Source organism: Bipolaris oryzae (genome assembly GCF_000523455.1).
Source record: "Bipolaris oryzae ATCC 44560 unplaced genomic scaffold scaffold_14, whole genome shotgun sequence".
Lineage (NCBI taxonomy): Eukaryota > Fungi > Ascomycota > Dothideomycetes > Pleosporales > Pleosporaceae > Bipolaris > Bipolaris oryzae.
Genome location: NW_006911290.1, coordinates 101,801 through 126,562, shown reverse-complemented (window position 1 = coordinate 126,562; position 24,762 = coordinate 101,801). Strand labels below are relative to the sequence as shown.

General features: G+C 51.5%; 8 protein-coding genes across 8 annotated transcripts; 3 read left to right on the top strand and 5 right to left on the bottom strand.

The window, feature by feature from the left end:
* Nucleotides 1–84: 84 nt before the first annotated feature.
* On the top strand, nucleotides 85–1,245 carry COCMIDRAFT_22960 (uncharacterized protein; the record flags this gene model as incomplete). Its single annotated transcript, XM_007685871.1, has 1 exon — nucleotides 85–1,245. One exon carries the CDS (start codon nucleotides 85–87, stop codon nucleotides 1,243–1,245), a length of 1,161 nt encoding a protein of 386 aa, XP_007684061.1.
* Nucleotides 1,246–1,931: 686 nt separating this feature from the next.
* COCMIDRAFT_22959 (uncharacterized protein) lies at nucleotides 1,932–2,930 on the top strand (the record flags this gene model as incomplete). The annotated part of the gene is made up of 1 exon (XM_007685870.1): nucleotides 1,932–2,930. One exon carries the CDS (start codon nucleotides 1,932–1,934, stop codon nucleotides 2,928–2,930), a length of 999 nt encoding a protein of 332 aa, XP_007684060.1.
* An 8,250-nt stretch (nucleotides 2,931–11,180) lies between these two features.
* COCMIDRAFT_84785 (uncharacterized protein) lies at nucleotides 11,181–12,236 on the top strand (the record flags this gene model as incomplete). The annotated part of the gene is made up of 2 exons (XM_007685926.1): nucleotides 11,181–11,631; nucleotides 11,746–12,236. The coding sequence occupies 2 exons, from the start codon at nucleotides 11,181–11,183 to the stop codon at nucleotides 12,234–12,236; spliced, it is 942 nt and encodes a 313-aa protein (XP_007684116.1).
* Nucleotides 12,237–12,360: 124 nt separating this feature from the next.
* COCMIDRAFT_84783 (glycoside hydrolase family 53 protein) lies at nucleotides 12,361–13,564 on the bottom strand (the record flags this gene model as incomplete). The annotated part of the gene is made up of 2 exons (XM_007685925.1): nucleotides 12,361–12,630; nucleotides 12,752–13,564. 2 exons carry the CDS (start codon nucleotides 13,562–13,564, stop codon nucleotides 12,361–12,363), a joined length of 1,083 nt encoding a protein of 360 aa, XP_007684115.1.
* A 712-nt stretch (nucleotides 13,565–14,276) lies between these two features.
* COCMIDRAFT_84844 (uncharacterized protein) lies at nucleotides 14,277–15,357 on the bottom strand (the record flags this gene model as incomplete). Its single annotated transcript, XM_007685924.1, has 4 exons — nucleotides 14,277–14,606; nucleotides 14,658–15,076; nucleotides 15,241–15,266; nucleotides 15,335–15,357. 4 exons carry the CDS (start codon nucleotides 15,355–15,357, stop codon nucleotides 14,277–14,279), a joined length of 798 nt encoding a protein of 265 aa, XP_007684114.1.
* A 385-nt stretch (nucleotides 15,358–15,742) lies between these two features.
* On the bottom strand, nucleotides 15,743–19,401 carry COCMIDRAFT_84770 (uncharacterized protein; the record flags this gene model as incomplete). The annotated part of the gene is made up of 5 exons (XM_007685923.1): nucleotides 15,743–16,007; nucleotides 16,057–16,943; nucleotides 17,002–17,116; nucleotides 17,843–18,875; nucleotides 18,945–19,401. 5 exons carry the CDS (start codon nucleotides 19,399–19,401, stop codon nucleotides 15,743–15,745), a joined length of 2,757 nt encoding a protein of 918 aa, XP_007684113.1.
* Nucleotides 19,402–21,123: 1,722 nt separating this feature from the next.
* Nucleotides 21,124–22,842, bottom strand: COCMIDRAFT_84649 (uncharacterized protein; the record flags this gene model as incomplete). The annotated part of the gene is made up of 1 exon (XM_007685922.1): nucleotides 21,124–22,842. One exon carries the CDS (start codon nucleotides 22,840–22,842, stop codon nucleotides 21,124–21,126), a length of 1,719 nt encoding a protein of 572 aa, XP_007684112.1.
* Nucleotides 22,843–24,206: 1,364 nt separating this feature from the next.
* On the bottom strand, nucleotides 24,207–24,689 carry COCMIDRAFT_22952 (uncharacterized protein; the record flags this gene model as incomplete). Its single annotated transcript, XM_007685869.1, has 2 exons — nucleotides 24,207–24,638; nucleotides 24,675–24,689. The coding sequence occupies 2 exons, from the start codon at nucleotides 24,687–24,689 to the stop codon at nucleotides 24,207–24,209; spliced, it is 447 nt and encodes a 148-aa protein (XP_007684059.1).
* Between the last annotated feature and the right edge of the window lie 73 nt (nucleotides 24,690–24,762).

Sequence of the window (24,762 nt, the reverse complement as noted above, 5' to 3'; positions counted from 1 at the left end):
CCCTGCGCTTCTTAGTTTCGCCGTCGCCGCGTGCCAAAGGCTTCGCGAGACTACCAAGACTATGTATACGCGCAGACCGCCGCCATGACTACCCCAAGCCTCCCTTCGCCGCCGCCTGATGCCAACTACCATCCTCACGACGGCCCTGTAGCTCTCCCTCTCTGCTCTCTCCCTGCTGCTACCACCGACACCACCACTACCACCACCACTACTACTACTACCACTACTACTACAACCAGCCCAGCCGCCTCATCCTCGGCCCTCCAACCACGCCTTATACTCGACGGCACGCCATCCACCATGGGAGAAAGCACCACCATGCCACGCCAGCTCGCAAACACCTCCGACTCCACCATGACCTCTCGCCGCCCCTCGACTCCCCGCTCGCAAACGGACCCTCAGCCAGACACCATCGCTTCCCTCTCGACGCATCAACCGAGCACACTGTCCTATGCGCGCTCTCACCTCCGCTCGCGCAGCGGATCGGCCATACCCATGGCACGAGCCCACTCGCTACCGACTGTCATGCAACCCGCCTCCAACTTTGTGCTTTCATCCAGCCCAATACAGCTCGCCAGGCCCACGTCCCCTCTGCCCTCGCCAAAGCGAACGCGCAGCCCCCGCGCGCTCGACTCCCGCCCACTCACCACCCGTCCAGTCTCCATGGGCTCCTTTGACGGCGCACCAAGCGTCTGTGACATTTCCGAAGACGCAGAGCTCGAGCTTAAGCCCAGAGTCGGCACCACCGTCTCCAATCTCTACAGCAACACCCCTTCACTCTCCCGACGACGACGTCCAGTCTCGCCCCTCTACCACGTCTCCATTCCCTTTGGCCACCCACCTACCAGCAATCCTTTTGCTAGCACACCCACCTCGACTGCTTCTTCGCCTCTCTTTGCTCCGGCAAAGTTCAACGAGAACTATCCTGCCTCGTTAGCATCTTCGTCCGTCCCTTCTACCCCCACGTCTATGCGCTCCCGCAGCCCCTCCATCTCGTCTCTCGAAACCATCGAGGACAGTCCAGATGCCGAGGAAGAAGCAATCGAGGCTGACCGCATCGCAAAACTAAAAGCCGCCGCTGATCGCGAGGACGGTGGAGATGCAAGGAGGTCTAGCTTGGATGGCCCTGAAGGCCGTGGGCGCAGCAGCATGGGCTTTGGCAAGCGAGATTCTAGAAAGAGATGGAGTGTCTGTGGAGCCGAACGACGAGGAGACCTGGACCTCGAGACCATTTGGGAGGACTAATCATGAAAGCAGCATATCAACAAGGGTTACCTGGCGTTATTGCAAGCATTATTGCATCTTCAAAGCACTCATTTGTCAGCGCGTGGAGTTTTGGTGTTTTGCTCTGCCGTGTTTTTTTGTTTTTTTATTGCCCATGTGGTAGCGGACAGATCCGCGTCTTTCTTGCTTGTTTTTTACATTACGATCGCCCAACGTCCCATGAGTCTCGTTTCATCGAATGGGATAGGGTTGTGAATTTGGTCTCACACATATATAGCATGACATGTTTCCACGATACGAGACAACTGTCAGCAGATGATACCCTCCTTGGTAGGAGCTTTGGTTTTACACATGAAGAGATCGAGCGTATTAGTCAACTCGACCCATGTGAAGCACGCCTTAGTAATAACAATATATTCTCACAAATCATTGTTAGCACTTATGCATCTCCTCATGTGCACAAGTACACTTTTCTACGAGCTAGTACTTCCGTTTTGGGAAACTACAACAGTCGACCAATGACATCACATCACATCACATCCAGCTACCTAGTGGGGTCACTCGGACGCGACTGCCCCTCAAACACCAACCCACCCAACAGAAAAGTCTTGCATGCTGACATATCACTGAAGTCGCCTATATATTTATATTCTCGTCTGGGCTCATTGTCACTCTGCTACATCTGCACTCACATCACAGCCGCCAAAATGATCAACCTTGGAATCATTGGAACAAACTGGATCACCCACTCGTTTGTCGAGGCCGCCCACGCAACTGGCAAATACAGCCTCACAGCCGTCTATTCGCGGAAAGAAGAGACTGCAAAGGAGTTTGCCTTTAAATATACTGCCAACAACATCGCCTGCTACACGGACCTCAATGCCCTTGCCAGCGGTGACAAGATCGACACCATCTACATTGCTAGCCCCAACATCCTGCACTACGAACAAGCCAAGCTATTCCTTGCCTCGGGAAAGAATGTCATTCTAGAGAAGCCCAGCTGCAGCACTGTTTCCGAACTCGACAATCTCTTTTCGCTTGCAAAAGAAAACAACGTCATCCTTGTCGAGGCGTTCCGCCACATTCAAGAAGCAAATTTCAAGCTACTGAAGCAAAAGATTGCTGACATAGGCCCGCTGTATGGCGCCTCAATCAATTTTGCCCAGTACAGCAGCCGGTACGAAAAGGTTCTGCAGGGCGAGGTTCCCAACATCTTCAACCTCGACATGGGCGGTGGTGCATTAGTCGACCTTGGCGTATACTGCGTCGCAGCTGCCGTCGATCTCTTCGGTGCCCCCCTTGATTCGCAGTACTGGCCCGTCAAGATTGCCACGGGAGCGGATGGCGCCGGCCGCCTGATCCTGACGTACCCCAACTTCACCGTACATCTCTGCCACTCGAAGATTTACAATTCTAACGCGCCGTCTGAGATTTATGGGGAAAAGGGCACACTTATTGTACCGACTATTACCGATATCAACAAGGTTACCCTGTGGGATCCCAAGAAGAAGACAAGAGAGGATATCCTTGGTGTCAAGACGCCCGAAAAACTCAATCTGATTGAAGAAGCGAGGGAGTTCGCTAGGTGTATCGAAGAAAAGGACCATGTGGAATTGAGCCGATTGGAGAAGCATTCAAGGGATACACTAGCCATCATGCACAAGGTCAGGCATGATAATGGCCTTGTGTTTGCTGGTGGCAAGTAGGCGAGTTCGCTTGAAGAAAGGTATGGCATCCATGTGCTTAAGTTGGCGAACGCGAAAATGGGTGGGATGAAAGATGGTGTAGCGGGTACCTGTTCCTCACTATGCACGAACAAGGTCCCCTTTTTTGCACCTGCACATTTTCTTCTGTGTCACCGTGTATGCATGTACATATGCTCATTATTTACAATTGTACTATTTGTGTGTGCCATGGGCATTGAGCGTCACCTTTTTTTTCACAAATCCAAAGGAAGAAGTATGCATGTTTGAAAATGTTGATAGTTTGATTGAAAACTCGGATTAAAACTAAGAAGATCAAAAAAACTCAAAAGACTTCGTCTGCACCACTACACTTTTTACTTCAAAACTCTCCAATCCTTCTCTCTCTCTCTTTCATTCCTACTTCACAAAAAGATATCCAGACTCAAGAGGTCCGGATATTAGAATGATAACAAAAACACTCCCTCTTTCCTCGTTGGTTCCTTGCCTCCCCAAGAATCGAAATTAAGAAAGAAAGGAAAAAAAAAACCACAAAGCGCGTAGTTGTAGCATAGCAGCTACTGGTATATTCGCAATAAAATTCCAGACAAAACGAAAAAAAAAAAGTAAATCATCTTATCATTCTCGCATGATCGCACATGCTTGATGTTTGTTGTTGTTGTTGATGGTGGTGGTGGTGTTGGAAAAAAAAATCAGAGCCCCTCTGATGCTCATTTGGTTTCGCTCTCGAAATTGGCCTCCTTTGTATTGGTCCTTGACTTGCATCGTTTGACTTCCCCGGGCGTGGTTGTTTCAATTCGCATGGTTGAAATGGCGGGGGGGTTCGTCTATTGGGTGGGGATTGGTGGGAGGGGTCGGGTTGGTGGGGGGCCTGGGCAGGGAGGAAGGACAGTCCAAGGTCGGGGAGCCATTTTGGAAGGTGGTGAGTTGGCAGTGGGTGATATGGTTGTGGTTGTTGTTTTTAGGTACTACGGCGAGTAGTAGTACTTGGTGATCTCAAATGTAGATGGGATGGGATTGATTGTGGTTGTTGTTGTTGGTAGTGTTGAAGTATGACTCTATCGTATGGTTGTACAAAAGAGTTGTAGGTATGTGGATGTGTTTGTGTGAAGGTTGATCGAGCTCGAGTGTAGAGATGTAGGCTTTTGAAGTTGTAGTTGTAGTTGTAGCTGTGATGATGTTCAATTCCGCGGGAATTCACACTCCTATATAAAAAAATTGATCGTCAGCCTGAAAAGGACCCTACCCCCCTTCACCCGCACCCACACCCCCGGCCCCTGAAAATAATCTTTCGCGACATAGGCACCGCACCACCTGCACGTAACTCAGGGTAAGCCCTCCACCCAAACGAACACGCGTAAAAGGAAACAACCATACCCAGCGAAAAAGAAGAAAAGACACGGCTTCTGGCAACTGCAAGGTACACTAGGGAATCCAGGATCCACAGCAACCACTCCCGGGTGTGGTCTGCTAGCCGTATGATCGACACCTAATCCTCTTTCGCGTGGTTCTCATTCCTTTTTGCGCTGCCACTAAACAGGGGAGATATGAGTGGAGCCAAGCACGTCAATGTCCCCACCTTTCATCGCTAGTGCGGTCCCGATTGCTGCCAACAAAGGGAAAAAGCAAAGCGTCTTGTCTCTCCTCACCAGGCTGGTAGGCTGTTGAGGGGGGTGGGAGTGGGGGCGAAGGGGGGAGCAGGCAGGCTGCTTCCGCTGCTCTCGCCAAAAAAGATAGGCGTCTCCTCCTCTCCCAAGCGAGGCTAAATTGGGATTGCTGGACACTCTGGATCCGGTATCTGGGGCAGTGGGGCGAGCAGCCAGCCTGATAGTGGCAATAATCGAGGGCGGATAGGTACCTTTGTTGAACGGTTGCAAGACGATGAAAGAAATGGTCTCTTACTCAGCAAGACCGTCGTCGTCCAGTGTGTCACAAAGACTGTAGGCCAAAGGTATGGTAATCTCGTCGTAAGAGGTTTCCCCTGTAGTTTACCATCAGCATCGTCAGCATCATCAGCATCACCTGAGTATCGGACCATCCAGCGTCATCGTGTGCAAGGCAGTGGTGCCTGAAGTTCCCTGCAATGAACATTTCTTTGCCCAACGTGCTGGCCACACCCACTCGCTACGCCCCAAACGTCCCCGCCTCAAACCCCTTAGCCACAGTGCCTCTCGTTTCCAACGAGTGTCATATCACTTATGAAGCTAATGCATTGCATCACCTCAGCTTACCATCGTTACTGAGAAGCTACATCACTGCCACACCGACGGTCCCTGCGTGTCATGCTATGATGATTGCACCATCATGATGGCGAGTCCCAAGATCTCATCATCGCTTAAGTCGCTTGTGTCGATCTCCCTCCACGGTAAGTATATTAAGCGAGTATGTTCCCGGTGCCGATCGATGATCCCGATGTACGTTCATGGTGTGCATAGCTGGTTAGCGACAGCGCATACAAGGAAGCAGGCAGGCGTGCGCTAATTGAACAACCTTTTCGCATCGTAGCCTTGTCTCAAGCGGCTACAATCCACTCTACCCGCTAGGCAGTGTGGGATTGAGGAGAAGTTGCAAAGTGGATAGCGTGCACATGCATAGCTCCTAAGCGCCTTGTACACAATCAGGCTGAAATGAATATGATGATACCCCTAGTGTGTCCTCAAGTTGACAGTGTACCAAAGTCTCTCGACAGACAAAAAGGGCTAGCTCTGCGGTCCAACGGTTCCGTCGCCAATAACCTGTCTTACCGCGGCGACTTGAAAGGGACTATCAACCGCGGATCTGGATTTCCTACGGCTGACGTGCCCATTGAACCTGGTCCATACTGGCAGCATCCACGTGCATAGGCCATGCGGGTGTCGCTTACCCCTACCCGCCTGGCTTTTGTTTCGAGGCACGATGGGTCATAGCTGTGGGGTACTTTTCGGGCTCTCCGAGAGCTGATCCTAACTTGGAACGAGCTGACAGGTGTGGGGTTGTGACAGAGTGGGCTTGCGATGACAGTTACCCCATGGCTGTGGCTCGCAGTGTTCTTACATCGCTTGAGTCAAGTGGTCTGACCTTTGCCGAATTCATCACAGATCGGATCCAGGACAGCGTGTGGTATTGAGACAAGAACATAACTCCCGCCTCGCTTCTGCGCTGCAGAGTCCCGTCTTCCGCGGCCCGTGCTGGCACTCGTGAGCCTATGGTGACCCAATGTTGGAAGCTTTAGGCAGCGCCAAGGACATGCGGATAGTTCTGTTAGGTGCTTATCCCGTAGTGTCATCCTCGGTGCGGGTGATTATGCCGTGTTATCCTCATAGTGATCGGGGCTAATCGTCTTAGGCACTGCGTACTGAGCCAGCCGGTTAGTCATCTTATGTGGGTCGAACAGAACCACAGGCCGTTAAATTAGCAGTAATTCACTCCATTTCAGCACCAAAATACACTTATGTTGACTGGTCGATTGACCGGCAAAAAGCGGGGCTATCCAGCCAATTCACGTGCGCTGTTAACTTAGGCAGCTAACACACAGAGTTCGTGTCGCGGCCGACTCGACTGTACCAAGGTTCACACTTCCGGGCCGTCCAAACTACGTGTACACTCTTCAAAGAAACTCTCTTCATCTTGGCGCGCGCGTTTAATTGTGATTGGACGATAATGTTCCATCTTGATAGAAATTGCAAGATTTTCAGAAAGACCAACTGTTACTATAGCGCAACTTACGTGGAGAGGTAACCCAAGCCCCTGCATATCCTCATGAATTCAGGAGTGTCTCAGGAGGGTAATTTAGCTAGATTATGGAGTCCGTAGTAGAATCACTCCACTTGATTTGTATGTCGAGTCTAATCTATAGACAGCCTGTTCCGAGAGTTAATCTTGCAACCCATTGGACCTCTCTGATGTGCTCGTCTTTTCAGACTCGAAGCGGCTTAGGTCGATCGGTTTAATGTTTATTGTATTCGAATGCCATCGTGAATCTGACGCTGGGGTATCAACGCTGATCCACATTACCGAGTGCTTGTTAGCCCCTGGGGAGGACGGCAGCCCCACCAACAGTCCCTTTTTATAATAAGCTTTGTGGATACTTGCACTTGCGTAGGCTCCTCTCTACTTGAGGACCCAGTTTGGCGGCACTCATTTGCCTATCGGCTGCCTGCTACCGCCTGACTTTAATAAGCCACACCAACCGGTAATAAGCGCCACTATCATGTCCTGAGTTTGCCTCGCGCTATGCCGTGTATTCCCAGCATTCGGCAAGAAAAGGCCGCAATCGAGCACGCGGCATCGGGAGCGGGGCAACCTGTTTATGGGGATTGTGTCAAAGATTAGACGGCCTCAATAGCCTCAAACGACCTTACATGTCACCGAAGTTGGAACACCAGCTGGCTGGTTATAGCTACCCTACGTCAACAGTCTCTATCACGGCTATTGTGAGGGGTAGAATCGGCTCTCTTGGATCAGGTCTTCCATGATGTCGGTGTAGTATGTTGTCGATTGGTAATCAGTGCAGAACGACGCTCATGCAGCGCCAGGAATTCATCCGGGGGACACATGTGAAGAGCAATACCGAAGTGGCTAACTTGATATAGATGGATTAGTAGTTAAGCTTACCGAAAGACATATGCCAATTCGGCCTCCGAAAGACGCGATACCTACGCGAGCGCGGCGCCAAAGTCGGCGCCTTTCGCGTCCCAGTAGCATGGTGAAACCGTAGTTCGGTCATGTCACAATCAGCCACAGTCACCCAGTGGCAAAAGCTGATTAGGGAGGTTTTGCTGTAAGCAATCCGTTGTGGCGATAGCGCGCGGCAACCGCGGCAAATGTACAGTAACGAGTTGGGATGGGACTTCAGGGGGCAACTGACTTATGATTTTCTGTCTAGGTCAGCCACATGGACATACTTAGAAAATACGGAACATGCCACAGTCCCATTGCTCGAGTCTCTCATACGAACCAATGAATGCTTCGGCCACACATACATTACTAGTAAAATCTAATTTTCCTGAGGAGCATCTTCTACTAGAGAACAGAATGCATGGTGGCGATTCTACCAACCTGCTTGGATATAGAAAAGACTCCCATGTGGTACACCGATGCTATTCTGTGAAAACCGCCAGCTGTAGCAGACTCAATATCGCAGACTCGGTTCTTGAATGGAGCATCTGTCTTGCCACTCGATATATGGTTTTCGAGCTATGTTGGCATATCTCTCCAGAATAGCAGTCTGAATAGTGATAATACTATGGGGGTTACATTTAATCGACAGCCAGATGAGTGATGCCCCGATGACGGCCACCAATCGAGTGGTAGGCCTGAGAAATGTGAGACAGTATTTGACGTCAGCGGATGCAAATATCGAAGTCATGATGTGAGAATCGCATCTCAAAATTGTCAGCACAAACGGCTAAAGTATAGGAAACAGGTTTTTCTTCATGGGTGTGTGTAGACTCGTAGTGTGATGAGGTGTTGAAAGAGTTCTGAGGGGACGGATGACGAGTCGTTCCTCAGTTCGGGCGCACTAAAACATTTATGGTTAGTGAGAAAGGCTAGCATGAACTGCAAACGGCAGCAGTGATCTTGATACTGTAAACGACCTTTGAAGCAGTACTCATCGAAGAGAAAGCCTCAAGGAACAGTTGGGTCATAAAATCAATACCTCAAGAGAGCCGGTCTCTGAGTCTTTACCATGTCACGAGATGTATACTGCATTGCAAGCAGTCCTCGCCCTAACGGTAACCAAGCCAGGTTTTCTCATTTCCTCACGTCATCACATGATTTCTTTTTAGTGAACTTGCTGGATGTCATTTCCAGCGACGGCCTGACCCGCTCGCCGATCCTAGGGTCGTTTACGTCCACGTTTATGAGGGTTTTAGGGGACCAGACTCCAGGAATCCCATAGCATGTAAAACACCCTGATTCTCGAGTTATATGCATGCTTGATTGGGTTAGGTGATTTTGGGTTTGGCTACTAAAGTACATCTGATACTTGGTATGGGAAGTTGTCAAAGGGATGAATATCGCATCTGCATGGTCGATATAAATGTGAACCTGGATCGGATCCAATGATTAGGAGATGGACAAGATGAAAAGCATGATTGTGTATTGCACCCTGCATTGAGAAACAAACTGAGTCACGGGAGAGCCATACATGTTCTCAAGATATCTTTGTATGGCTATTGATGGTCCATTCACTGACAAATACAGTCTTGGGATACGCTACTGAACGTCTCTGTTCTTGGTTGGTGTTTCTGGACTTCATCGTTTTCTATATTTTTTTGTAATCGATTCAGTCCATCAGCAGCACTTGTGTACAATGCACCTTGCATTCATTGCTCTACTTCCAATAAATTGTCGAATCCATCATCTATCCATTACGCCTGACAGCTCTAAAAAAACAGCCACGAAATTCCCTGGCTTTTCCCACAATAATGATACACACTAATCTACCGGTACCTGGACGCATCATCATACGATATCGTTGCGCAGCAGACGAATGCAAGGTACCCGTGCACTAGGCAGCGCTTCCAAGCGAGCAGGAAGCAATTATGAATACTCGGGTAAGTATGCTGAGATGCTTTTGTTGTCAACAAAACGCTCAAACATCATGCCATGTTCGCATTCGCAGTCATCGAGATGGTAACCGGCAAAACAAAGTAGCCGTTCTCGAACGTGCATAACGGCATACCCGAAGCTGTTACGACCAGAAGTGTTGCGACTTTCCATTCTGTCGTTTCTTTTCTCTTGAAAAAGGACTGATGGGTCGGCAGGACCTGCAGCTCCTCAGCTCGCGACGACATCTCCGAGGAAATCTGAGCCTCGAGACCGTTGAGGTGTAAAAGAAGGAAGTTTTTGTGCAGGATAACAAAATAACCGACTGGTGGTTTTCGCACGTTGATCGGAGAGTCATGCCATAGTGTCGTTTACGTGGCTGAAGAGTTCGCCCGCGGAGGCCGATGGCGGACTCGTCTCCATCTCCTTGGGCACGTATGCGCCGGTAGCATGGTCGAAGTCTACCACCGCCGTTTTTCACATGGTCATCCCCTAAACTCATGTTTGCCACCGCTCTTCACCCCCTCCTTGTTCAGTTACCTAATGCACACAACACTGAAACCATCAGCTTCATACAATATGGTGATGGGAAACTCCGTGGAAGCGAAGGAGTCAATAGGGTTTCAACCGCAGCCAACTCTAGATCGTGACCTCGCTTAGAGAGGGTGCGCGTTTCGCTTGCACAGAGGTGTGGGTGGGTGTTTGGTAACGACCACCACATCCGCGGCACCTATCCGGAAAAGGCTACTTTTTCGGCCCAGGAGCAAATCAGGGGCCTGAACTGAGAAATGCAACCAATGTATCAACTCCTGATCCTGTACGCATACACCATGTCCCGTCACAAGGGTGTGGCTGCACTAACAGCGGTAACAGCTGAGCTCAGCTGGGTCTGGAACGCTGAGGGGTCGGGGGGCGATGCATGAAGCTGCTCGAAATAACACTCTCAGTGCTGAGAGTCTAGAACTTAGAGTTGCATTTTCCGTTCACATGTGTGTGTGTGTGCACTGGATCGCCGATCAACTTCAAGATGCTGGCACTCGATCCGACTGGTGGGATTTAGGTTGAGTTTGTCGATATGTACTTTCAGCGATATAATAAGAGATCAATGGACTTCGTATTGTTGAGTTTCCAGCGGGTATTGCCGTGTTGTCGAGGACAGCTCTGTGATATTGTCGCTGGTCAGGCAAAAGCTTCGTTACTATGCATCGGCTAAAACGGGCAGACGTTTAAACCCACAAACCGCATGCATAGTATATTTGTACCTGCACATGTTTCTCACAGGTTGTCTCTGCCGAATTCGAAGTGCTGGTGTAGAGTGTGTTGCCCTACATGAAGCAACTCACAATGTGAAATTCACTATCCAGGTAGAGTGCCGGTAACTTTAATATGCCGATAAATTTCGGCATGCATTTGGGTTTAGCCAAGACTTACGCTTAATTTTAAAAGACATGATTTCGAGTAGAGATACCCTGAACAGCGATCGCATAAGTGTCATTAACGAAATCATCAGAGTAAATGCCGAATTCTGATGGAGACATGCTATTGGGCGATGTATAAGAGTAATAGACTCTCTGAACCGATCAGCAGGGATCATTTTCGCGTTAGTAATCCAAGAGCTCGGACCAGTGACGTTTTCCATCGTCCTCGGTAACCCACCTCACTACCTCTCCACTGTAAAGTGCAATTGACGCTCCTCCACGTACTCTTTCGATACACATTACAATGGTGTCTTCCAGAATTATCACCCTCTCTTCGCGAGCTCTTTTGTCGCTCCAGCGCACTCAATGCCGCACTTTCAGCATCGCTCCACTCCGCAATGGCGAGTTTGACGCGCTCAACAAGCGCACAAACGACACCTCGGAAACCTACCGCAAGTACCAGATTGAGAAGCCTCTGAACCCACACTTGACCAACTCCACCTCGACCATTGCCAACAAGATGCCCTCTGTTGGCAAAGACTCTGCTCCACCAGAGTTGATTACTCAAGTGGACGACAAGTTTGCGCCAAAGGACTCTTCACCCGAGAACACTGAGCGCATGACTGGTGGCACACAGAATAGCAAGGCTCAAGATGTGAGTGGAACCAACAGCGAGCTGGGTGTTGGCGAGATGGAAGGCGCCAAGTTCAAGGTTGAGCCACTGAAGCGGACGGGCGAGGACGCGAATACGATGCGTGCAAGATTATTATGTCGGTTCCTACGATTCCCCGGCTCGTGCTTCACATGATGCTTTCTCATGTTCAAGGCACCACGATGCATTATTGGAAATGTCGACTAACGTCAAGTAGACCAGAGCCGCAAAAGGGGAACACTAGAGAGTGACCTCCTGCTCAGCACCTTCGCCGATGCTCATCTCGCCACTATGTCTCCTTCTCTCATGCAGCAATATGACACTTTCCTCGACGAAAACGATTGGGACATTTACTACTGGGCGACGCAAGAACCCACTCCCACATCGCACGAGACAGCCGAGGGGGGTGGTTCGGCCTTGTCTACCTCCAACGCACAGGGCTTGGATGCGGCGACGCAGACCAAGTTGCCAGAAAAGGACGAGCGCAAGAGAGATCCTGGAGAGGGCGAATGGGCGCAGACTGTAGGCACTTTCAAGCCTGCGTACAGGCCTGTTCCTACCAGGTGGAAGGGCAGTGAGATTCTTAGTCTACTCAGGAAGCATGTCAATGAAAGGAAAGCAGGCGGCGTGATTGAAGGCGAAGGCCAAAAGCAGCAGGAAGGCAAAGGTTTGGGCATGATGCCTGCAGTCAAGAACTTTGACCAGTAAAGTGGTGCAAGTCGTCTTGTTCCGTTGATGGTATGTATGTACGTCGGACTGTAGTAAATATGTACACTGAATCCTTTCTCCCTTCTCTTCCTCGTTTCCCATTTCTCGTTGCCAGCCCAAGAATCTAGATTGATCCAAATACGGCCAAACTGTTCATGACTTTTCCATCATCACCAAACATCAGATTCCATCCACAGCTGCTACCCAAACCCGCGTTGTCAATCCACGCAGGCTCCCAGTAGAAAAGACCCGTACCCTTTCCGTTCGAAGCGCCAGCCACGCGCTTAGCCACCTCCTTCATCCAGGTCGTCTGTCCATCCACGGAGATAGGAATAGACTTAGTATCCGAAGGAAACGCATACTTTGGATTCGGGCACCAAGATGGCCAGTTAGTCTGTACAAACTCAAGTCAGCAAACTGTTTTCCCCTCCTCCAAATCCACCAAAAAAGGGACGACACTGTATTTCCAGAGAAAAAAAACCCCCCGAAAAATAAGAAGAAGAAGATTAACATACCTCAACAACCATAACCTCCTTCCCATACTTGCTCGCCATATTACTCAAGGACGACCCCACGGCCGCCAGCGTAGCCGCCGCATTATAAAACGGATAATACGACACACCCTGGACATCGAAATCCGACAACGAAAGCCCGCCACCCGAACCCAACACGAGATCATACCACCACTTCTGCGTCTCCCAATTCCAGCCGTTATCAAGGTGAATCATGATTTTGGGCTTCGGACTCATACTCGACTCTTTGATTGCACGGGACGCGGATTTGAGAATGGCAGCGACATTTGCCGCGGGACCCTGCGAACTACCCGACAATTTACCAATGGGGAACAGGAGACCGGGGGTGATTTCGTTGCCGATGGAGACGAGTTTCAAGGGAATGCCGTTGCGCTGAAAAGTATCGAGGACGTTTTTGGTGTAGTCGTAGACTTGCTTGATGAGGGCTTCGCGGTTGAGACTCTGCCATGCAGCGGGTGTGACTTGTTTGCCTGGGTCGGCCCACGAGTCGCTGTAGTGCAGGTCGAGGAAGATGCCTAAGCCGGCGGCTTGGGCGCGCTTGCCGAGCTTGAGGTTGTAGTCAAGGTTGTAAGTGCCGCCTGAGGGGTTGACCCAGAGGCGCTGGCGGACGGTGTTTACGCCGGAGGACTTGAGGATGGTTTCGAGGGGTTGCACGGTACCCGCGGAGTTTTTGTATTTTTTACCGGCGGCTTCTTCGACGAGGAGAGAGGACCAGTCTACGCCTTTGTAGGGGAGCGCCGCGAGGACGGTGTTGCTGGCGCAGAGCAGCGTCGAGATGAGGTGCGTGAGACGCATCGTGAGCGTGTCGCGTCAGAGTATGAGAGAAAGAGTGTAGGGTTGGGTCAGAACAGCTATACGCGCAAAGGATGAATGCTCAATATATATCCCATGCTTGAACATCCACTTCTTGAGGTCCTGTAATACATGGCTAACGGACAAACGGCTGACAGTGGTGATCCGCCTGCCTTATTTTGATCACATCGCGCTCTAGAATGTCGCAAAGACCCGAAAATAAAGTATCGTGAACATTACTTCCGCCAATTAAACCTAGGATGACAAGACCCACTGTATAGACCTGCAGTGTTTCGAAACAGATGACATGCTAGGCATTGCGGTGAGAGGGGTAGTAGCTCCGAACTCAAGACCCGGGATCATGTCCCAATAGGGCAACGCATGAGACGCGACACATGGGTAAAGGGAACATGACTAGGAAATACCATCAACTATAACTTTTCCGATCAGACAACCCAGAAATAAATGCAAAGGAACAAAACAAATGCGATGCGACGAAAAACCTTCAGTTGGTCAAAGCCATCTTTGATATTTGGGTGGTTTCATTGAGTACATAGCAGTGAAGCAGTAGAGACTCCTTATTCCCTCCCTACCAAAAACAGCCCAGCCCGTTCCGAAAGTGCAAAGGAATTTATGTCAGGGTTCGTAACGGCATCATAACCTTTCGCTAAATGCCTTTTTCGTAACCTCATTGCGCCCGCAGTAAAGATCAAACCTACTGCTCACCAGAGTAACCCTCACCAGCTGGCTGGGCCTCGCCCTCGCCCTGCTCAGCCTGCCTGGCCTGTTCCGCTGCCTGTTGAGCGGCAATGGCCTTGGCGCCGTAGTCTTGCGACATGGGCTGGACAACGGGCTGCTCCTCCTTGGGCTCGATGATGGTAACGGAGTCGGGAAGAGACTTGGATGGGCCGGCCTTGCCCTCGGGGTCGGAGCCGCGCATAATCTTGACCTTGATACCGAGCACACCCTGGCGGAGCAGGACGTGGCGGGTGGCGTGGTCAATGAAGTCCTTAGCGGGCTGACCGGAGTGGATCATGAAACCGTCCTGCGCTTGTTAGTATGCCATTCCTAAAATGACGATAACAAGGATGCATACAGTGAACTTCATGCTCTTGGCACGGGCGGCCCTGAGCTTTCCGGAGACGACGACCTCGCAACCCTTGGCGCCAGACTCCATGATGAACCTCAGCACACCGTAGCAGGCCCTTCGGACGGCCAAACCATTGAGAAGCTTGTATCGGAGGGACTCGCACTGGGCGACGGCGGAGAGACCACGGTTCTGGACCTTGGCGGCGTAGAGGGAGACGGAGTTCTCGGGGAACTTGAAGCGCTTCTGGATGAGCGAGGTGAGCTCACGGATGCGGCGACCCTGCTCTCCAAGAACCTCCTGGGTGTGTGTGGCGCGGATGATGATGTCGGTAACAGTGGGGGTGACGCGGACCTCGACGCCGGAGTAGCCCTCCTCGGCCAGCTCGCGCTGGAAGAACTCGTTCAGCTCGGCGTAGAAAACACCGTCTGTGGGTGTTTAGTTAGCCAACTATTTCTGTGTGCGCACTATTTCGACATCTCGCATCCGACACACTACAGTCCTGGCGGCGAGGACTCAATGTAGCTGTGCTTCTAATTCTCTCCAAACTCTTTCTTCTCTGTCCTCTAAATGTGGAAAGGATATATCATACCAGCAACGAACTTTCTCCTCTTGGAGCTGCATGCCGTCAGTAGCCATTCCTAATTGCGCGCTCGGCTGCCGCGGTGGCGACCGGAGATACTCACATTGCGGTTTGAGTGGTGGCCATTTTGTCGAACTGTCGATGGGCGTAACTGAACTCCGGGCGTGGGTGTTCAGAAAAGTCGAGCCGTTGTTATCGAAGTCGAGATGCTCACATACGAAATCGACGTCCTTAGCGAGGTGAGTGCGCGCTAAGTAAAGCTCGGACCACTTTGGCCACCAGCCACAGAGCTGATAAGATAGCCACGATCTGCCCTGCCACACCCAGACAAGCAAAGCATTGAACTGGCTGCAATTTGTGATTGATTGATTGTATGTATGATATGATGTGATTTAATATAGTGATAAAACAAAGATATTCTGTGAATTCTGCCAGTGCGCCAGAAAAAACGCCACCCTCCAAGTCCCGCATACACAATGCGTCTTTACCCGTCTACTTTGCATCGCCCAAACTAGTGGTGCTCAATCGGCTCCTCAGGCAGCAGGGGCTCGTGGTGCCTCTCCACACACGCCTTTAGCGGTGGGCGGATCAAGTCGTTGAACAAAAAGGTTCCGTACACCAACAGAGCGAAACCGAGAACCTGCAGCCACTTGAATGTTTCCCAGCCAAGTCCTAGCGACACGATCCAGATGAAGAGCGTGCGGCAAGTATCAATCGTCGAGCGCGAAGTAGCGGAGACGGTGCGAGTAACAGAGAGACCGAAGAAGTTGAAGCCACTGTACAGAGTTAGTGGATATCGCACCAGGGGAGACGAAATATACATACCCGATGCTGATCATGATCAGTAGCGAGGACACGGCGATGGCGCGGTAGTGGAACATCTGGTACAGGCCCTCTCTGGCGTTGAAGTATCCAGTTCCAATGGTCAAATGCAAAACGATCATACCAATGAACGTGACCAGGAATCCAAAGACACCTTCCCAGCCAACAACCTTGATGGGCTCCATGGAGTACTTCTCCATGATCCTCTCCTCAAGCACAAACTGAGTGGCAGTGAAGATCTGCGCGCCAGCAATGAGCAACACGCCAATGACAGTCATGGCAGCTTGAGAAGCAGCCGCCTTGACCTCTGATCCAGCAACAGAGTCGTGAATCGACTTATGGCCAGGCGTCGCTTTATCATCCCTGGTGATGGCACCAGCAAGTCCAACGATTGCAACGCCCGTCACAACCACGAAGAGCGAGAACCACTTGTACAGTCCGAGATGACGCTTGAGGAACCACACGCTGAACAGACCAACGAAGAGCACGAGCGCACCTCTGGTCATCTGGTAGATACTAGCTGCGACAAACAGTAGTCCAACGTTCATGAGGGTGGTTCCAGCAATGTCGCAGCACGCCGGAAGCGCCAACAGGAAGATACTCTTTCCTTCCAGCGGGATCCTACCCTCATCATCGGGATGCGCAGGTTTCAACGGGTTCACAATAGGGGTTGTCTCGCTAACATCATCTGGAGCCGGGGTAGCCGAGCCAGGAACGGGCTCGTAGCCTGCCTTCGCAGTCGCGTATCGCTGGTAGAGGGTGAACGCGCCGATGACAAGCCAGCAGCCCATCTCTCCAATAAACATCTGTAGCGTCTGGAGGACAGGCTGCTCAAAGTGTTCCTTGTATTTCGGCGAAGGCGAGTCGCAGTTCTTGACGCATTGCATGTCCTGGTCACAGGCGTCAGCATTCCAGCTCATTGACTCATGGCAAGGGGGGTTGTCATACTTGATACTTTGTCAACAGTGTATTGCATACGCCTGTCAACAGCATCATCGCCACGAGAAATGGCACCGCTGCTTTGACCGCCATGATGAAGATGGGTTGGAGCTCCCAGAGCTCACTGAAGCTCGTAGAGTAATCGGATGCGTATCGGACGCAACGTAATCAACCGTTGCTTACAAGGAGAGAAGAGCGCTATGCGCAGGAGTGATGGAGGAAGAAGGATGGATAGAATAATGAGTATAGATAGTCTCGGCGACAACAAGGTACTAGGCAGCTTTAAGCTCCAAGCTGGGACCCGTGATGGTTTGGGGCCGCAAGTGAGGCGCGTGAGGTTGCGCGACGAATGATGTAGGAGCCGCCGCACCAGCCTCGGCGATAAGAGATGGCGCTAACGCTGAGCCCGGTGATCCCTCCAGGACTGATGCTTACCTTCAGCTACTGCATGTGCGGTCGATTCATCCACGATTATCCATGTTTTTGTAGCTGTACATCATACAGTCTAATCTAGTCCAGCCATTCTGCGTCTACCATCCTTTACTTGCTGAGCCAAGTTGGCGGCGAGGCAGACACGACAATGCGCTAGCCTCCGCACTTGTCTCGTGCTTATTCGGGGAACCGGGGGACGCGTGACCATGTCAGGCACGGTGGCTTCAGGAGCATTTCCGTCCCCTGGCTCAAGCTCGCAGTGTACACGATTTCTTGTTCGACGTACAACATTCTTTTTTACACCGTATTTTCTAAATGTGCAACGATTCGTTTTTGAGTAATAGTTGCTATGTTCAGTCTAAATAATTCGCAATTGAAACTTTTCCGATTGAATCCCACAAGCAAATCTTACAAGAACCATCTGAATTCTGGGTTCTTTGGTCCATCTCTTAATTTCTCTGTTGACACGTCTTTGGCGGTGAGATTGACGCCCTGACGAGCATTCCTTCTCTTGTTATCAATCATCATATATGTGCCCAACAGCGCCGCACACAAGCAGCCTGTGGCCCCAAACGCCGCCGTCGTAGCCAGAGCTGGGATGTACGCTGGCGCATCTTGAGGTCTGAAGATGTTCGAGCTTACAACGCCCATCAAGTTTGCTAGCGGCACACCAACAGAGGTAAGTGTCACACGTCGGTTCTCGTCTGCGACGTTGTTGTTGTACCATGTAGAGAGCAGCACTGAGGGCGCAGATGTTCCCCACGTCATCATGAAGCAGGCGTAGTAGGCAACAGTAAGCGAATGCTCGACGTCAATAGTGGCATAGATGATGAAACCGATGAAAGTCAGGAGGAAGCCGAGGGCGATGAAAGGGGACCGAAGACGCGTATAGTCCGAGGCAAAGGCCAGGATGAGGAGAACACATGCACCGACGACATTTGGTGCGACTGTGTAAAGGTTCGTCTTGATCTTGTTGTAGCCCAATCTACCCACAATCTGCGGCAAGAAGAGCGATACCGATTGCAAGGGTACACCAAGGCAGATTTCGATGACAAGGAATCCGTATGTCGATGGTTCCTTGAAGATGACAAGTGCGTCTTTGAGGTTGAACTCTTGGTTGACGACGGACGAAGAGTCAATCTGAATACGGGTGAAGGCCAATTCTTTCTCTGCTTCGTTGAGAAAGTTGGCTTCGTACGCGTTCTTGGGGAGATACCAGTATGCGAAGAAGGAAAAGAGAACTGTAAGCGAGCCCTCAATAATGAACAGATACCTCCAGGAGTCTAATTTGGACTGAATTTGAAATACACCGAAAGCGAGGAGTCCGGAGAACGCATTCGCAATGTTCGAGGCAGCGTAGAAGATAGCAAGGCGTCGTGCGAGTTCGCCACGGCGGTAGAATGTAGTCAGGTAGTAGATTACCAGAGGGAAAAAGGCGCTCTCTGCCATTCCTATTCACCCAGTTAGTCCATAAACGTTTCTAGACTCGAATTCGTGAATCCACGCATCACATGACTTACCCAAAAACCATCGCAACGCCATCATGCCACTCCAATTCTGTACACTGGCGGCCAGCAACGTCGCACTGCCAAAGCAAAACATCATAATTGGTAGTACACGATGTGGACCGTACTTCTTTCCCAGCATACCAACTGGGGGTGCAAAAATTACGTATGGCACGTAAAAGATGCTCAGCATGATATTATACTGATTCCCCTTGAAATGCAAGTCTTTATCCATACCATCTGTTTTGGCATTTCCTAGGTTCCCCTTATCAAGAGCATTAAAAAGGTACATCACGGCCAGCATCGGCAAGATTCGGATATCGAACTTCCATGTTAAAGCCTTTTCGTTTTCGTAGCTGGGGAGGTGTTGAGTTGTGCCTTCGACAGGAACCGGATGTTTGGACGATGAGGCCGAAGCAGTGACTTTAAGGCCATCGTCCTTGGCCAACTCTGGGTCCTGATGCTCCGACATGTTCTTTTTTTTCTCTCGGCCTGCGCGACTGCAATGGCGGGGTTGTAGGATGCGAGTTCAAGCTGTCCTCGAGACGAGGGTCCAACAGGTTGGGATGGAAACGAGCAAAAAAAGGAAGAAGAACAACCACGAGACGCGACGGAGGGAAGAAAAATCAAGACATTGGGAATCAGCAGCCTTTTTGTATGACTGATCGGATCACCATCCGTATCATGCAATCCAACTTGCTAGTCAGTCAATCGTACAACCTTTCTTGCCGTGGAGTTACATCAAGACGCCTGCCATGGAGTATGCGCTAAGCTCAATCCCTGTGCAGCCACACGTTCGCCGCGACGTAACCCTTTCCAGGTTTTGACCAATACCGCTTATGTTACCCTCGTGGCACGCCTGCTGTGAGTGGTTCGGGGGACTGCTGCACCGTTCAACGCGGGATCGGCGTGTAGGGATCAGAAGGAGTTTGGGGTTGGATGAGGTGCGGAGTGGAGATAAAAGGGTTAGTAGATGATAAGAAACGGGCCGCTTTGGGAAGCGATTTCGGAGAGAAGGGCTTGCGATTCCAACCATAGGGTCGCTTACTAGTTTGTCTGTTTGCAGATGCAAACTGTATTTTTTCGCACCAGCTGATTTTTTGTCAGTTGTGTTGAAATTCCCTCGTTGGCAGGTATGTAGGGCTGAAGATGTTGATGGCTGTGGGTATGGTTGGAGTGGAGGTGGGGTAGGTGGTACGGGCTCCACTGATACTACCTTTCTCCGCATCACGGACGTAGACGAAGGAGTTGGAGAAGGCACTGCGGTTCTGTCTCGAACAACAACAAACGAGAAACATGGTATCTCATAGCTATGCCAGATATCAAATGTGCTGTTTATCTCACTAGTTTTTCTATGTTTCTATGGAACAGTACTGCCCACAACGTATGCGACAAAGTGGACAAATCGATTAGTGATGCTGCACCATCATCTCGGCGCACAAAGAAAACGCCACAGAGATACATGACATGAAACATACATTCAAATCCTATGCAGTCATTTCTGGCAAATCTCCAGAGCGGTAAACTCTCTCCATCTTATCTTGGCACTATTTAATAGGCGGGGCCCCGTTATCAGCGCGACATGCCTCGGTTACACAAGAAAGCGTGCGATAGCGGCTATCAATCAAGACTATTTGTTATCATGCTTTGATCACTACACAGTCATCCTATTCAATCTTTTGCTCCACAGCAGCACGACAAATTCCCGGATAGAGCGAAACTTTAGATTGCAGGCTGCAAATGCGGAGACACGGCTAATGCCTCCTTATCAAATAGTTGAAAGTTGCCAAGGAGTAGGAGAGGATTTTGCCGAGAGAGACAAGATGGCACTGGGTCGTGTGCTGCACAAGTAGAATTGCGGTTTTTGTAATGTTGCCTGCTAGCACAAGGCCTGCCTGAAAGCAAACAAAAAGGACACGCTTGTTTTTCTTCCAGACCGTCTATAGTTGAGGGCAGAACAGAAAAGAAAGACAAGTCATGATGCCCGACCAATGTTGACTATAAGTATGTACGACATCCAGTAATATCCAGACAATAACAAAACTGCGCTCGAGTAAAATAAAAAACATGAGTTCATACTATACAACGCCAATGGGTATCCTTGAAGAGCGAGGCTTTTACTTGTAAACGCCTCTACCAAATGAACATAGGAAAATATGTCCGTGTCAGTTCCGAGGAACTAAGCATCGTCTTTTTACGGATTATGAGCAACTTCTTTGCCCTTTGATGAGCGTGGATGTAAAAAGTGAAGACCGCCCTTGGCGACGCCAGCGACATTGAAGTGTAGCGGTTCCTTCGGGCCCTTCTCCCTTACAGGCATCTTTCGCTTTGAACGACCCGAGACATACATGGGCTGCTGTGCATGGGTGCCAGTGCTGACGTGAGGCATGCTTTGCTTCATTCGCAGCTTGGGCTTCTTGTCGCGGTGCTCGTCATCAGTAGTCTCGTTGTCAAAGCTGCGAAGGCTACTCCGCTCAGATGAAAAGCGAGGAGTAGCCGTGGAGTGATTCGACGAACGTGTTGGCGTACGCTGGATGGGGCTCAAAGGAGCCGGCCTGGACGAGCGAGTAGACGACGCCGTCTGAATACGCTCAATAGGACTCAGCATAGCAGCCGAGTTAGCAAGGACATCCAGTCCCGAAGGCGCCCTAGTCGCCATGGAGTGAGTTCGAGATGAATAGGTAGGAGGAGGATCCTGGTAATCGTACATAATCTCTGAGTCCAAGCTCTTGTATTTGGCGGTGCCGTCGAGCTCTTCGTCGTGCTCCCAGCACGTGTCGTTGGCACCAGTGACAGGAGGGAGGAAGCGTATCTCGTTCCAGGTTACGTCCTCGTATTGGAGAGTGATGTAGAGAACATCTCCTTGCATCTTGTCATGAGCGATGCAATGATCTTCCAGGAATGGGAAATCCCATACTGCGCGATGCACAAGATCGGGAGGCAGAAGCGTAAGGGCTATGCGGCCAAATGGCTCGTCTGCGGGCCGGTGACCAGTCATTGGCATCCATGGTCTTCCTCGGAAGACGCCCTTGAAGGCAGTCTCAATGTGATTTGCAAAACAGGAGCTGTCCTGGCTGGGAAATTCAATATTTTGGTGCAACTTGCGCGATGCACACCGGCGATACGCATTGCTGTCGGGGTCGAAGGCGAACTTTTGCGACTTACGAGGCACAAAGATGACACAGGCGCTCCACGACAGGGGGTATTTTTTGTCATTGCGGATGGGAAGTTGGCCAAGAGTATGGTTTGCTTGCATCAAAGCTGGCAGCGGTGGCACTGGCGGCGCCTGTGGAGTTGCGCGGCGTGCTTTGGGTGTTGCAGGAGCAGGTGTTTGGCCTCTTGATATGTCGCCAAACTGCTCGATGCGATCGACTCTGTTTTCCAACTCCATGCTAAACTCGTCAACCATGGTCAAGCGCTCGCCCTGCAACTTGATTTGGTCGCTGAGCTCCGTAGTTCTATCCACGACAGCCTCGACGCGATCGTCCATGGACAGCTTCAAGAGCTGCATGTTTTGGTATATGCGAGCCTGGACCGCATTGTTGGTCCTGATGAGTTCTTCGCGCGCCATTCTCTCGCGGAACAGTTCTTGTTTGAGGTCGTGCTCCAACGACTCGAAGCGCCTGATTTCACGCTGCAGTTGCTTCATCTGGTCTACTGCGTGCATGTATGCGTCCATTGAGACGGCGGAAGCGGGCTCGGCCTCGTGGATCCAAGCCTGGTGCCCACAGCCGCAGAGCGAGCGGACCATGGAGTCCGGATAGAAGCAGCGGCAGGAGCAGCGCTGGCGGGCGCCATTGTCGGCCGGAGACGAGAGGATGAAGGTACATTCTCCGCGTGGCAGCTGAGCGTCTTGGGCCGGCGCCGGCTTTCCAGGCAGGTGGGTGGGAGGCTGCGTATTGTCAAGGAACATGGGGAGTCGACCTGGGTCGGTGGTGATGGTAGCGTGGTTGTTGGGAAAGCACCCGGCGGCTCATCGAAGGCCGGCAAGAGGGATGGAGAGCAGGACAGTGGGCAGGAGGGAAATGAGCGTGGACGTGTGGCTAGATGGGGGGGCAGTTGAGTTAGCTGGGGGTGGCCAGGCTCGACTAATGTATATGTAGGTATGGACAGGCACAGGCAAGTGGGCAGGGCAGCCTGGGCGGCTGGAGGCACAAGATAAGCAATCGTCGACGACTACACTAAGTACTCACCCTCAGAGCCGGACAGACGGGGCGCACGGGAGCATCCGAGTGGGCAAAGGCACAATCAAAGGGATGGACGGGGGACGTGTGCGGCCGTGGGTGGGCGAGGGAAGAGGGGCGATTGGGCGCGGCAAGTAGAGTGTATGTGTGTAGGTATGTAGAGAGTAATAGTAGGCAGGCAGGCAGGCAGGCAGGGAGGGCGGGCTACGAAAAGAGTAGAGCACTCGTCCGTGGGAGGAGGCTTTAGCAGCATGTGCAAGCGTGGGCCATGGCGGGTGTGCAGGTACTCTTTTCTTTTGGGCCCGAACTAGCTCCCGCGCCGGGGATGCGCAGGCCTGTCATGGCAATGGCTGGGGGGGATGGTGGGTGGTGGGTAGTGGGTGGGTGGAAAGCTGGAGGGTTTGGGTTGCATGTGTGAGGGAGAGGGAGGGTGTGTGTGTGAGCTGGGCGGGAGAAAGAGATAAGAATGGCGGCTCGTGGGCAGACGCGGGCCAATGAGGGGCGGCGAGGGCGAGTGGCGGGACGTTGTGGGCTCCGCCGCTGCCTTATCGCGACATGCACACACACAGACACGACGCCGCTGTCCCCCACGCTGCCAGCCGCTGGTCTTGTTCTGATTGGGCCGCCCACATGGCGCCATTAACGCAGAAGATTCCATGCTGCTGGCTGCTGGCTGCTGCTGGCTGTGTACTTACTGTGCAGAGTACTTGATAAGTAATGCGCCCCCGCCGCCGGCCATGGAGCGGTGACGCTGCTGCATGTTGCCTTTGGCATGCTGCCCGCTCTCGCCCCAGTGCTGGGCTCGACGCTGACCCCCCGGCGCCACACAGCCACGGCCCCTTGCTTGGATGACACACGCCGGCAGCAATTAATTGCCCTGTTATGTACTTGCATGCTCCAAACACGTGCACTGATCTGCGCCCATTCTTGCGCCCATTCCCACTACACTACACACTTACTTACGTCCGTACTACACACATATCCTACTCCCCTGCCCTCTCGTCGTCGTCGTCGCCTCCCTGCTGACTCATCCGCTGCCAAGACCGTCGCCAGCCGACCACGCACATGCTCGGGAAAACGTGGACTGGCAGCGTCATTTCCATTCGTCCTTGATCCAGTGGTGGAACCCATCAGGTAAAAGAAAATGCTCTCTGCCCGCACCTCCACGCCGTGACTGTACTGCATGTATGCCCCCTCCGACTATTTCGTCATCTGCAGCCCGCCGCCCGCCCTGCCATTCGCGCAATAAACGCTCATCCCGCAAACCCGCCATATTCCCATAGTTTCTCCCTGCAGCCCGTTGCTTCTGGCCAGGTGCATTCATGTCTGATGGACTCCTCCTGCCAAACAGGGCTAGCCCACGGGAGCACCCGTTGACAGTGGAGACGCTGTGCAATGCAAATGTGTGCGCATCCATCTCGTCTCGAAACGGAAATACCGTGGGTTCACGTAAAAACCAGTTTGCTGACCTTTGCTGTTCTTCTTCTTCGTCTTCTTTTTCACGTTGCCGCCTCCTTCCTCCCGACTGATGTGTGTCGTAAGTATGTACACGCCAACTCACCCGCACGCACGTCATGCTGCTGCCACAACCATCCCGTGCCTGGATGCATGCGCTACTCTCCCACTGATATGCTTTCTTTTTGCGATTA